The sequence below is a fragment of the Psammomys obesus genome, unplaced genomic scaffold (genome assembly GCF_907164565.1).
Source record: "Psammomys obesus unplaced genomic scaffold, mPsaObe1.curated_primary_1811, whole genome shotgun sequence".
In the NCBI taxonomy this organism is placed as follows: domain Eukaryota; kingdom Metazoa; phylum Chordata; class Mammalia; order Rodentia; family Muridae; genus Psammomys; species Psammomys obesus.
In genome coordinates this window covers 7,577,437-7,591,906 of record NW_026596155.1, presented here as the reverse complement: position 1 = coordinate 7,591,906, position 14,470 = coordinate 7,577,437, and the positions used below count along the sequence as shown (strand labels likewise).

General features: G+C 44.1%; 1 protein-coding gene across 1 annotated transcript in view; it reads left to right on the top strand.

The window, feature by feature from the left end:
• Fras1 (Fraser extracellular matrix complex subunit 1) overlaps positions 1-14,470 on the top strand; it is a 400,690-nt gene that overhangs the window by 309,368 nt on the left and 76,852 nt on the right. Inside the window, exons 40-45 of the mRNA XM_055594513.1 lie at positions 71-233; positions 3,478-3,613; positions 8,061-8,251; positions 9,269-9,422; positions 10,502-10,765; positions 12,825-13,013. Coding sequence (XP_055450488.1) covers positions 71-233; positions 3,478-3,613; positions 8,061-8,251; positions 9,269-9,422; positions 10,502-10,765; positions 12,825-13,013 — 1,097 coding nt within the window. The remainder of the gene's footprint in view (positions 1-70; positions 234-3,477; positions 3,614-8,060; positions 8,252-9,268; positions 9,423-10,501; positions 10,766-12,824; positions 13,014-14,470) is intronic.

Below are 14,470 nucleotides of genomic sequence, written 5' to 3'. Positions count from 1 at the left end.
ACAGAAGTACAGTCCTTTTACCCAACTTGTCAGGGCCCGCTCAACCTTTTCATTCTCTTGTGTCTCCCAGGTACTCAGCTGTGTTTGAGACGGACGGGCAGCCGGTCACAGATAGCTTCCGCTTTGCTGTCTCAGACACAGACCACAACCGTGTGGACAATCAGATCTTCACTGTCACCATCACTCCTGGCAAGAGCCCACCACACATCATTGCCTTTGCTGACCTTATCACGGTAAATTGCTCTCAGATCAACAAACACCCAGGGCTTGGGAGAGCTGGCATCCTTGGTGATACAGCTATAAAGGGTTTCTACCTGTATGGGCTGCCACATTCTTCCCTCAAGGTATCTGGGTAATGTTATCACACTGTGACTGTCATTATAAGCTTTTGTAAAAAATATAAAAATAATTATATGCAAAAACTTCAAATAGTTATATTCAAATTTCTCTCTCTCTCTCTCTCTCTCTCTCTCTCTCTCACACACACACACACACACACACTGGATATTGTTGCAACAGGAATAAAACAAAAGTAGAATATGCTTTTGAGGATTTTACAATTTAGTATTGTTAACAAATTAAACCATGGAAAGCTGACCCCACATCAATTAAAACAACATTTGTTATTGTTAACAAGATTAAGTAATCAAGTATGGGGCTAGAGTGATGGCTCAGCGATTAAGAGCACTGGCTGCTCTTCCAGAGGTCCTAAGTTCAATTCCCAGCAACTACATGGTGGCTCACAACCATCTATAATGAGATCTGGTGCCCTCTTCTGGTGGTCAGGCAGAACACTATACTAATAAATAAATCTTAAAAAAAAAGAATTATTCAACAGTACAGACTCTAAGATCAACAATCAATAAATGGGACCTCATGAAACTGAAAAGTTCTGTAAAGGACACTGTCGTCAAAACAAAACAACTGCCTACAGCTTGGGAAAGGATTTTCGCCAACCCTATATCTGACAGAGGTCTAATATCCAGAATTTATAAAGAACTTAAGAAGTTAAAAAGCAACAAATAACCTAATCCAATTAAAAAATGGAGTACAGAGCTAAACAGAGAATTCTCAATTGAGAAATACCAAATTGCAGAGAAATACTTACAGAAATGCTCAGCGTCCTTAGTCATCAGGGAAATGCAAATCAAAACAACCCTGAGATTTCACCTTACACCCATTAGAATGGCTAAGATCAAAAATTCAAGTGACAATACATGCTGAAGAGGATGTGGAGAAAGGGGAACCTTCCTCCATTGCTGGTGGGATGCAAACTTGTACAACCACTTTGAAAATCAATCTGGTGCTTTCTCAGACAATTAAGAATAGCACTTCCTCAAGATCCAGCTATACCACTCCTAGGCATATATCCAAAATATTCTCAAGTACACAACAAAGACATTTGTTCAACTATGTTTGTAGCAGCTTTATTCATAATAACCAGAACCTGGAAACAACCCAGATGTCCCTCAACTGAGAAATGGATACAGAAATTGTGGTACATTTACACAGTGGAATACTACTTATCAAGTAAAAACAAGGAAATCATGAAATTTGCAGGCAAATGGTGGGAACTAGAAAAGATCATCCTGAGCGAGGTGTCCCAGAAGGAGAAAGACACACACAGTATATATTCACTTATAAGTGGATATTAGACATATAATATAGAATAAACATACTAAAATCTGTGCACCTAAAGAAGCTAAGCAAGAAGGAGGACCCTGGGTAAGATGATCAATCCTCACTCAAAAAGACAAATGGGATAGACTTTGGAAGAAGGAGAAAACAGGAAACAGGACAGGAGCCTACCACAGAAGGCCTTTGAAAGACTGTACCCTGGAGGGTATCAAAGCAGATGCTGAGACTCATAACCAAACTTTGGGCAGAGTGCAGGAAATCTTATAAAAGGAGGAGATAGTAAGACCTGGAAGGAACAGGAGTTCCACAAGGAGAGCAACAGAACCAAAAATTCTGGGCCCAGGGTTCTTTTCTGAGACTGATACTCCACCCAAGGACCATTCATGGATATTACCTAGAACCCCTGCTCAGATGTAGCCCATAGAGCTCATTGTCCAAGTGGGTGCCCTAGTAAGGGGAAGAGGGACTGTCTCTGACATGAACTCAGTGGCTGGCTCTCTCCCTGAGGGGGGAACAGCCTTGCCAGGCCACAGAGGAGGTCAATATAGCCAGTCCTGATGAAACCTGATAAGCTAGGGTCAGAGGGAAGGGGAGGAGGACCTCCCCTATCAGTGGACTTGGAGAGGGGCATGGGAGGGGATGAGGGAAAGAGAGTGGGATTGGGAGGGAATGAGGGAGAGGACTACAGCTGGGATACAAAGTGAAAAAAAAACTGTAATTAGTATAAAAAAATCAAAATTAAAAAAAGAAATCAAGTTTGTGAGAGCCAATATAACATGTCTGCCACTGAAGTGATCGGCCTTAGTGCCGGTACCAGCTCTATGACAGACTTGCAGGCTGGCTTTACAACCAGGACTTAATTCTTTGTAGCCTCTGTTTCTTCTTTAAATGGCACAATTTCTACCACATACTGGATTTCTCCAGTGATTAATTAAAATAGCCTCATCACTCCTAGTGTGGTATCTGGTGCGTAGTAGGGAATTCATAAACACTCAATTCCCTGCCCCTGCCTCACATGGAAACGGTAATGCCCAAAGCCTAGGCATTTTTGGGCTCTATCAAGTAATTTAAAATTCATGAAACCCTGAATAATTTCCAAACAGTGGTGCTATTCCCCCTATTTTCTCTTTTCTACAACTTGGGGAAGTAAACTGAACCATCTCCATTTGGAGAGCCCCATTTTGACTAACCCTGTGAAATGCCTTGACCGTTCCCAGCAGGCAGGCAAAAAACGTCGGACCCAGACCCCAGAATTAGCACATAAACCCAGGCCCTAAAGAAAAGGTTAGTCTGAACAACTGCTCTTACATATACTGATTTATTTTCTTCTTTGATGTTAAGGTGAGCATTAACTTTCAGGGATAGCTAGTCCTTTATTCCTACACCCCCATAAATATCCGCTATGAGGGGATAAATGGGACTTTTATTCTGGATGGCAACACCCATAGGACAGTCAGCCTAAGGAGTGAGAAGGAGGGCTGCATCTATCATTCTCCAGCTCTGCTCCGTGGAATTCTGATGCCCTGAGAAGGCAGCTGTCCCGTCCTAAAACTTGTTGAGATGGAGGGTTAGAACTGGCCAGAGCTGCTTTATAATCAGATCCATCATTGAAGGAAGTGCAGTTTTGAGGGGAGACATAGCCGAGGTGTCAGAGTACATCTTGAAAGGTGCTGAAAGATGGCCCAGCTTTGTGAGCCGACACCCGCCTCAGCTGCAGAGATCTGCCTCCCCACAAAAGGGGAACGGATGCTTGGTGGTGACCCCAGGCAACACAGTTTCTGGTCTTGCACCCCAGCCCTGCAGTTCTTCATTCTCATTCTCCATTCCTTTCTCCCTTAGGTTGACGAGGGAGGGAGAGCACCACTCTCCTTCCACCATTTTTTTGCTACTGACGATCATGACAACCTTCAGGGTGACGCTGTCATTAAACTAAGTGCTCTACCCAAGTACGGCTGCATTGAGAACACAGGGACAGGTAACCATTGTGGCTTTTCTGGGGGATGATTTGGGATCTGGAAATGAGGGGGGGAGAGCTAGTTTAATTGAACCTGGACATGTAGAATTAACATGACATGGACCCATGCCAAGAAAACGGGTAAAGGAAAGATTCATTTAAAAACGTAGAAAGCCAGGCCTTGTGGTCCATGCCTTTAATCCTAGCACTCCAGAGCAGGTGGATTTCTGTGAGTTCAAGGCTAGCCTGGTCTACACAGCGAGACCAGGACAGCCAGGACTGTCACACAGAAAATCCCTGTCTTGAACCACGCCCCACCTTCAAAAACCAAAACACCAAACAACCAAAAGTTAACGTTTTCTTTATCCCATGCACTATTTTTTTAACATCAATAAACAAAACAGATCATCCTCAGCACCTTCATATTGACTCTTATCCTAGCAGAGAGAGAAAGAGAGAGAGAGAGAGAGAGAGAGAGAGGAATAAATTAAAGGGGAAATAGCATAAGATGCTGGAAGGTTAATAAATGCTAGGAAAAAAGTAGAGCCAAGTAAAGGGATTTGTAGTGTGAGCCATGGAGGCTGGAGAGGTTCACAGGTTGTATTCAATTAGGTGCCAAGAAAATAAAGATCCCTCTCCTCTTCCTGTCCCCTTCCTATGAGGCAGCTGCAGTTCAGATGAACTGTATGTAGCTCGTGTCTCAGCTCCTCCTATGGATATGACATGAATTGAAATGTGTGCTGTCTATCTTTGGCATTCTCTTCAGATTCCCTCCCCTGCACCATCTGCCCTGAGCCCACTGGAGGTTATACACAAGGAGAGGCAAAAGGCATGTGCAGTCTCCAGGCCCCCTGAGACTGGCTGTGACTGGCAGCTGAGACAGCTCCCACCCGGGTTCTGAGCTGCTGCTTCTGCAGTGAGGTTCCCCAGTGAACCAGGACCAGTGTGAGGCTCTAATTGGCACAGAGATAGCAGCTCCCACAGACAGGCCGTTGACTGCAGGTGTCTGTGTCCAGCATAGTCCCTACCCCTTGAGAAACTCATTTAGAACGGTCATGGTTTCCGATCAAAAGTCTTGGGTCTTTTCCCTCCTTTGTCATTCCATGTGTGCGTACAAATTTGTTTACTGCATAATGAAGCTCCCTACAGCAAATGTGTGTGCTGGATATGATGTTAACAGGAGTAACGCTGACCCTGCCTGGAGTAGGAGACAGAAAGACTGATGAACTACATGATAAATGACAGGGAGGAGCAAAGCATTGAGGGCATAGAACAAGGCAATTGCTTCTGTCTGAGGAGGCAGTAAAGCCCCAGGGGGCTGGAACTTGAAGGGCCAAAGAGAGTCGCCAGGAGCAAAGGGAAAAAAAGGGCATCTCCTGCAGAGAGACAGGCATATGGGTGATGTGGGAGATATGAGAGGCCTTTGCCCCTCATGTCCTTTTCTCTCCGTGCAGTTTCTTTCCCAGGAAGCCCTTGTAACACAGTTTGACATTTCCCTCAAGCACCTGAGGTAGCACAGATAGCCCACTTTGGGGAGCTGTCAGAATTCTGGCAAGTCTCGGCCGCTCTGGAAAGAGATTGTCAAACCTTTATGTGTAAAAGTATCCTCTGAAGAGATTGTGGAGACACAGTTTTGGGGGGCAGGATTCCAAAAACTTCTGTTGAGGAGGTTGGTGTGGCCCATATCCGCACTTTTTGTCACACCGTGTGTGTGACGTACACTATGGCTGTTGGTTGGTCCGAGGACCCCTGGGAGCTCTTCATTCTATGGCGGCATATGGGCATAAACCTAAGGGGAAGAAAAGATACTCAGGGCACAAAATACTCATCTAGTTTACATCAGCCGAAGATGCTGCCCTCAGCTCAGTGGAGAAAAGCCCCATGCCCCTGTTTTGAACCCAGTGTCTTATATGCTGATGAAACTAGCTACGTAAATTTAATTTCAGCCCATTGAGAGATATTTTTAAATCTGATAAAAAGCAGCTGTTACTTTTTACCAAGCAGAAGGGAAGCCAGAATGATTGCAGTGTTGGGCGGGAAACCTGATGTCGTAGAATCTAAATTCATTCAGGACTGGCCTAATCAGGGCAAGACCCACTGAGTTGCTCTGAGGACACCTCTGTTCCAGTGCTGAGTCAAGCAGCCGTCCAAGGTGACAGGCACGCTCATCAGGGGCTGTTTAATTTGGACCTAGGACATCCTGCTGAGGAAGGCAGGGAACGCACACCAGTGAGGTACATCAGAAACAGAAAGTGCAATTTTAAAACTTGGACAGAACGGTGCTTAAGGCTTCAGTGTCCAATTCCCTTGATGGCCAACTAACTCTCCAACAATTTTTAAAACCAGGCTTATTTCACTCTGTATATTTTGAGGTATCATTTACCGAGGCTTTTCTTGACTGAGATAACAAAGCCACATTCCCCAGTTTATAATGATCAATAAAAGGAGACATGAAAGTTGGACGCCCTCTCAGCAGTTCCTTCTGGAAACCCTGATCTCTGCATCCCAGGGATTACTGCGTGGCTGTGGCTGGCTGCTTAGGTCTCTCCCGGCTTCAATTTTCTTTCCCTTCTTTCAAAACAAGTTGTGTGGGGGGAGGCAACAAAAGACATTTTCAGTCTTTTGTTTTCCCCTGGGTACCAGCAAATGCCACTGTCTATCGTCAAGAAGTTGGTGGCCTTTTTAGAATCTGGCATTTGCAAAGGATCATAGAGGTTGTGGGGAAGCACTTTTGTTTTCATACAGACCACATCTACCGAGCTTTGTTGTTACAGACCCATGAAATGTGTAGACACAGAGTTTCTTTTTCTTCACTCTAGAAGAAAACTCTGGTAGCAAGTTAAAAATCAATCAATTAGAGGGACTTGGCTAGAACCAAGTACAGGCCAAGCCATCCATCATTTTTGGGCACTGTTTACTCTTCCCCTTGGCCTTTTGTTGTCAGGAGAGAAGAGGAAGCAGGAGGCAGCTAAGCACAGAATCTGGAAGGGGCCTTGTGAGCATCTCACTTTCCAAAACGTACCTCTATTAATCAGCTTTTGTTTACTTTAACACATTCCCGAGATAAGTTTGCAGGAGCTCCGTGTTAGCCGACCATGGTCAGATGGCATGGTCATTTGGTCCCCTCTCTGTGACAACTCATCATAGCTAGGGTGGCATGGTAAAACAAAGCTCTGTCCTTAAGCCTTGGTGTAAATCAGAGAAAAAGATAGTATCCTGGTATTCTCCTCAAGGGCCCCCAGAGAGTCTAAGACTTCCTACTCAATTCCATCTCCTAAAGGATTTGCACCAAATCCTATTTGTTTAGCCTGGAGACTAACACATGATCTTTGGGGAAAATGTTGTACCCATACTATAGCAACACTTTGTCCGTGTCCTATTGAACACCTCTTTGTCTCAATAGTACCTGAGTGTCACAGTATTTACATGGTCTCTGGCTCCCAGTAGTGCTGGCATACGATCCTATGGGCTCAGTTCTGACTGATGTACAAGTTCCTTCAAGAAACTGGGAGATCAGATTTGGAATAGGGGAAGGAATGCTGAAAGTGATGTCTTCTAGACATGTCATAGCTATTGTACCCATGAATGCACAGCAGCAGGTCTTGGCTACCTTCCCAAGATCTCCACAGGACTGGGCCTGTCAACATTCCTCCCACGACTAAGAGGAACCAAGGTTACAGGGGGTCCAGGGAGTCACATCCTCAGTGGTGGATCCACTGGTGCATTGCCCCTTACTTAAGCAGTAACTCCAAGTAAATGCAGTCTCCCTCCTTCTCTCTCTTAAAAACAAACAAAACAAAAAAGTACATGAAAGTAGGAAGGAGATTTGAGAAGAAGGAATTTGGCGGAGAAAGGCAAGTATAAGAATGATAACGGGAGAACTTTGATTAAAGATTATATATACAGGTATACATACATATATGCATATACACATTCAATTATTAAGGAATAGGAAAGTTTAAAATAGGAAACTTGGAAGTCAAATGGAAATGTGCTGGAGGAGAAGTTCTAAGCAGAAAGGGCAATAGTTAACTTTTTCATATGTGTAGAGAAATGGTTAACCCTTGAAGGGTACACCAGAATGTGCTCTTGAAGCTGCAGAGGTTTAAGTTAGATTGGTGGCTATTGCATTGCTGTGTATGCCCCAGTGTGGGGTATAAATGATTGTAAAGGAACCAACCACAGACTCTGTGCTACATAAAAGTAAAAGAACTGAGTAGTTTCAGGTACTTTATCTTACCTGATTCCCTGTGGAGACAACAGGACTGCTGTATCCACTTACAGGTGGGCAATGGTCTTAGAAACATTGGCCAACAGAAGACCAGTTTCTGGGCTTGAGCTCTGTCCTCGCTTTGTCCAACAATCAATCATACTTCTATCACAGGTTGATAGCACCTTCTTTTCTAGCTCAGTCTAGAGATCAGGTTCTCATCAGTTGAGGTAAATGTTTTCTCTTGATGTTATGCAGGGGATCGCTTTGGCCCAGGAGCTACCAGTGGCCTAGAGGCGTCATTCCCAATTCAAGATGTCCTGGAAAACTACATTTTCTACTTCCAGAGTGTTCATGAAAGCATTGAGCCAACCCATGATGTGTTTAGTTTTTATGTGAGTGACGGGAGCAGACGCTCTGAAATCCACAGCATCAATATCACCATTGAGGTAAAGACTTTTAAAGGTGTTGAGTACAGCGCCAGCCACCCAGAACTCTGCTTTTAAAAGAAGTGACCTTAAACCCTGTGATGGCCCAGTCTCAAACAAGCCATCCTCATGTCAACTCACAAGCAAAGTATTGTATGTGAACTTCAACTTTAAATATCAGCTTTAACACATACCCCTGACCTTTTAAAAACTTTTGAAATCAGAGTTGACATTTGGGGAAGGTCTGAGTTGGAGATCTAAATTTCTATTTTAAGACAAGATGTATTTGTTCTGGGTAAAACAGTTTGTAAGAATCAGAGAAAGCATACCATTCCCATATTTAGATGAAAACTAGCATATGCCTATTTTTCTCTGATATTATCACAAGTGGGTCTGCATACATTCTTGCCTTTTTTAAAAAATATTTATTTATCTTAACTATAACATCAAAGAAATTTGATTCTCAATCCTACATTTACTTTTGTTTGAGAAACTATTATGGTAGTCTTACTTTATGACACCAAGGAGAGGGAGAAAAGATAAATCACAGAATGGAATGCCCTCTGAATTGGGAAAATAAAATAAAATATGTGGAAACTTCAGCAACTGTATGGGTTAGGGGTGCCTCAGGGCTGGGAGGCAACAATAGACACTTTGCTTCCCAGTGTCGTGACCTTTTACTGTGGTGTGTTTAGAAATGTCTAAGACTGTCTGAATTGAAATAGCCTTTGATGCTCAAATATACTTGTATTTTTAAATTATGTGCCCATCTCTTAAGTCTAGAAAATTATGGTCACTGTACCTATGGATAATATCTTAGCAACTGTTTACAGAATGTCTACCAGCCTTCTTTCAGAGGGATATTTTGTTTCTTTTTATTTTTAGTTAATATTTTGACTAGAAAGTAAACACAGCGGCACACTAAATACTCTTTGGCTAGTGAAAGTTGTCCTGGCAATGAAACGTTCTTCTAATGCTTGTTTTCTTTCTCCTTAAATTAATATTTGTGTGAGACCAAATCTTTTATACTTTAATCAGAGGAAGAATGATGAGCCTCCCAGGATGACCTTGAGGCCCCTGGGAGTACGGCTGAGCTCAGGAGTGGCAATAAGCAATTCTTCCCTGAGCCTACAAGATCTGGACACCCCAGATAACGAGCTGATTTTTGTCTTGATGAAAAAGCCTGACCACGGTAAGGCATGAACCACAGTGGAAAGCTGCTGCTTAATTGAGGTGCCTGATGGGTGGTGAGCATGAGCTTGGAGACTGGCTCATTAGTCTTCCCCCTTCCCTACTTATAGCCCATTCATTGCATCAAAATATAGTCAGACTTCTGGGCTGTGATGGAAGCTGTTTTAAAAGCCTGTGTGCTAAGTAATGGGTATCTCCGAATTTTCTTCAGCTCTTGTCCTGCTCTCCTTCATAGTGTCAAGCGAAGCAGGTTTCAGTGTTTGTGCACCTTCATGCACAAACATCTTAGGGTGGACATCGATCGTGGTTTGAGTGTCAGGACTGCCTCGTGCAGCCTGTCAGCATGTTAGTCTCTCACAAACCTGTTTCCCTTGCATCGGGAACAGTCTCTAATTAAAAGCAGATGTAGAAACTACTGTGGGGATCCTTCACCCCTCCTCCCAATGCCGCCCCCAAGCTAGAGCTCTGGAGCCACACTGCATGTCAATCACTCTTAATACAGGTTGGACTGTTAAAGGCGAAGTTGCTGCTGTTGCTGTGGGGTTAACGATGGGCGAGGACACTGGTCTTCGCATTTTCAGCCTACCTTCAATCGCTCCCACTTTCTTTGATGACACATTTTTAACTGTCCACCCTAAAAACAGAAAAGTGAGCCTCAATGTAAGCCTGCTTACTGTCTTCCTGAATTTCAAGCGTGTATCCCACGTGATATGCACACTGTACACAAAAGGCAGAGTTGAGTGCTGCTTTCACTTTGCAGAAGGGAAAATAATGTTCAGCTCATGCAGTGAGTTTGAATCCAGGAAGGGAGATGTGATTTCTAAGGCTCTATATTGTGGCATCTGTATTTGTCTCCTCTGGAGAGTTTTAAGCCCAAGAGAGAGACTTCTTTATTTATAGATGAGGCCACAGGGCACCACCTATACTTACATGTAAAATGCCAAGCATTAGCACCAAGGGTCTCTGAGGTACTTGCTAGTACCTCACATAGTCTTAAATTAGTTGGTAAAATTGGACTGTTTTGATTATGTAAATATATAAAACCATTGTTTCTCTGTCATTGCCCTCTTTCTTCTGCAGGCCGTCTACTCCGGAGGCCTACTGCCTCTGAACCTCTCCAGAATGGGATAGTTTTAGACCAGGGCTCCTCCTTCACCTACCAGGATGTCCTAGCCGGGCTGGTCGGGTACCTACCTGGTGACACAGACACGGCAGTAGATGAGTTTCAGTTCTCGCTCACTGATGGCTTCCATGTAGACACAGGGAGAATGGAAATCTACATAGAGCTGCCTACAAGCCACACCCCCCACCTGGCAATAAACCGAGGGCTTCGGCTCTCAGCAGGTGTGTTAGCCCTATTTTCTGCCACCATGACACACGGGAACAGTTGAAAAGGAAGTAGATGTTTTGGGGTTCGTGTTTCATGGGTTTCAGTTCATAGTTGGCTGGCTCCAGTGTTTTTGGTGAGGAAGGCAGAAACAGGTGTTGCTGAACAGAGCTGCTTGCCTTGTGACAAGCAGGAATTAGAGGAGGATTGGGGCCCAGAACAATACCTAGCTGTTAAGGACACACCACCAGGGACCGACATCCTGAGCTAGGCCATACACCCTAATGTTTTTTGGCATCAACAGCTAGAGACCAATCCTTCATCACAGGAACCTATAGAGAACATTCCATAATCAAACCGTAGCAATTCCTGCAGGAGTAGAGGAGAGTGACCTCATTTTTCCTTACTTTTTAAGCCTGTGTTGATAGTATCTTCTTCTGTGTTGGTGCCATGGGTAGTAGATCTTGGGGGAGCTATTCAGTATTTAAGGAGAGTGGAGTTTTGGGGAAATTGCTGTTTAGGAACACTGAGTGATGAGTTAGAAATATGAGCCAATGAAATCCTCTGGACAAGAAGCCTCTGTCTGTGAATTTGGGAATGTTTTATGGGGCATTTGTAGTATTTTCAGTACCCTCAAAATCACAATGTTCATCTCAGACCCAGGTCTCTTGTAACAGTGGCTCTATCCAGCCAGCATCTTGGACACTAACAACAAAGAAACTCTGGCAAGATTTTCAAGATGTTTAATTAAAAAAAAAAAATTAAAAGAGCAGTTGGGAGGCTTCCAGGAGTTAAGAGATTATGCAAATAATTGCAAATCACTTTGTATGGTATTCTAGCACCAAATTGTTGTCGTACTTTTGCCATGTTTCAGCACCATTAAAGGAGCAATGACATGCATTAGTTTTGAACATGCTGTGCAGCAGGAAATTAACAGGGAGTGGGCTTTTGACCTGAGTCTCTGTACACTAGGATTCTATAGTCTGTTTAGTCCTAGTTTCACATAAGTTTTACACTGAAAAATAAATATATGACATAATACATTCTGCAATTTTGAGACTTCCCAAAGCTTCTGGAAACTGGCATTTTGCTCCTTACAAGCAAAGCTGCCTGTTATTGTTTTATGAACTCTAGCAGAAGACGTGATTTTTTTCTTTTCCATCAAAGAAAAAGTGCTGAATTGCTTACAGTGTGGTGGGCCGCATGAGAGCCAGAACGTTCAAAACACTTCCCTTTGTCCTCCACCACTCGTGGAGTCTTGCAAAGGGGCCACATCACATGTAGTAGGATACATGATCCAAGAGGAACATTTAGCTTGGGGAGTTACCGTAGGCTAGGGAGCGCTGAGCAAGCCAGATCTTGGTCTGGAGGAAGACATTACCTCATCCCTCAAGGTCACCTACTAAGAGGTCTGGGTAGGGTGCTAAAGGCCACACGTTCTTGGCCAGAGGTGGACTGCCACTCCAGACACCAAGGTATGTGACATGAATGATGAGTGTTTACTAGTATTTGCTGTTTCTGCAATGAGAAAGTGGCTGGGCAGGAAGCAGAGGGCAGGGCTCTGAAATGTGTTTCTGTGGTGAATATCTTGCCTCTGTCCCCAGTCTCCACACAGGCCCTCAACCTGACTCCAATGCTCAGTGTGGCTTCTGGCTTGAGAAACACTGATTTTGACTAGTTCATCGGAGATAACAGTGAGATATGCTTATGAGCTTATATGCAACTGGTGCTTTCTGATTTGGTGATTCTGAAGATATTGAATGAATTAAATTGAAGCAGATTTCTAAAACCAAAGATCTAGAAGTTATTTCCATCACAGAAGTAGTTGTTACCAGGTTCTAAATGACAGGCTACTACAAGAACAAGCCTGGGAGAGAATGAAAGTGGACAGGAGGAAAGGGTGTAGTTCTAAATGACTTTGTTTAGGGAAATTAGAGTTTATTCACCTGGAAATAGAGACAGGCAAGTGCCTGGTACCTGGGCCCAAGAAATGTGTGATGAAAAAAAAAAAATCATTTGGCATCCCATCGGAGGGAAGCGATAGGGAATGACCTTCTCTCTCCCGTTCTTTCCCAGGGTCTGTAGCACGCATCACAGAGCAGCACTTGAAAGCGACAGCTGCTGACTCAGATGACGGCCAGGTTATGTACATCATGAAGGAAGACCCTGGTGTGGGGCGTCTGCAGATGGCGAAGCCTGACAACCTGGAGCAAATCTCTGCTAGAGGCCGCATCCGGACTTTCACCCAGGGGGATATCAGCCAAGGTCAGTCTGTTCAGCCTGCCATTCCAGGCTTCCCTAAGCTGTCTGGCCTAATAAAGTGGGGGTGAAGTGCCCAGCAGACTCTGGCAGGAACCTGTGCATTCTTCGTTTTCAGTGTGAGCTGAGTTATTAGCTTCATTTTTTTTTTTTTTTTGGGTCTCATTTTTGTTTTAAAAAGAGGGAGAGAGAACTAATTTTCTAGGCAAAAGCAATGTATTTTCTGAGAAATCTGAGTCCATTGTAGAGGGGGAAAATGTCAGCTTGACTTGCTGTGTTGCTAAAAAGGATGTGTGAGAGAGAAAAAGAAAAAGGAAGTGAGTTGGGATGGATTATGGAGAAAATTATGCCTTCCTTAGGTGAGCAATTTATATCTCTTGCCGGCTCCCCAAAGAGCACAAGTTAATGAACTAAGCGAAATGGAAGGGCATAAATTGGAGCTGCCTGGGGGAGATTACACGGCTCATCCCTCCTTCAGAAAATGCTGATGTAACGCGAAGGCACAAATGTTAAATGCTAGGTAGTTACTGTACAGTGCTTTCAGGAGTAGAAAAGAAAAAAAAAGTCACAGATGGGAGGAAAAAAATACTCCAAAGCCATGTGACCCTATGCAGTTCCTAATAGAGGAAGAAATATGCCCCTTCCCCACCCCCCAGGAGCAGAAATGTGGGCTTTGTCAGTGTGCTGACACCTAAAACAGGGGGCAGCTGGAAGCTCTCTGGATCTGGGGGTCAGTGGAGAGGTGCAGGGAGCGACAGGATAGCAATAGTTATTTAATTACTGCATCCCTCTGTGTCTCCTCGTGAAAAATGAGAGCAGGCAGCCCTTCCCAGGCTCCAGTTCTATTCACACTGATGGGTCCACGCAACAATGTGTGTTAGCATAATGGGCCGCGCTGAACTTCGTCCTTTGGATCCTTTCTGACCTCTTTGTGTAGATGATGTGCCGGCTCGTCTGTTGGTTGGAGATAGCCCGTGGTCCTCCGAGTGTTGGGCAGCAGGGAATGGGAGATCCCTGGAGAGATGGCCTGCAGGCTTGCACTCTCTTTCTTGCCTTGTGATGAGGAGACGTTGGAGGGTCGCCACAAACGGCGGAGGTGTGCTCGGTGCACGCTGCGCACACGTGCAGCGTCACTCAGTTAGTTATTTGTGGAACCACCTTAGGATCCGAGCTAGCGGCCTGCGGGGATGGCTCAGCGGTTAAGGGCATTGGCTGCTCTTGCAGAGGACCTGAGTTCAGTTCCCAGCACCCGAATTGCAGCTCACAACTGTCTGGTGTGTGACTCAAATTCTAGTAGATCTGACTCCCTCACACGGGTATATCTGTATGCCAGACACCAAGCGTACATTAAATAAATAAATAGATAGATAGATAGATAGATAGATAGATAGATAGATAGATAGATAGATAGATAGGTAAATAAATAAATAAATAAATAAATAAATAAATAAATAAATAAATAA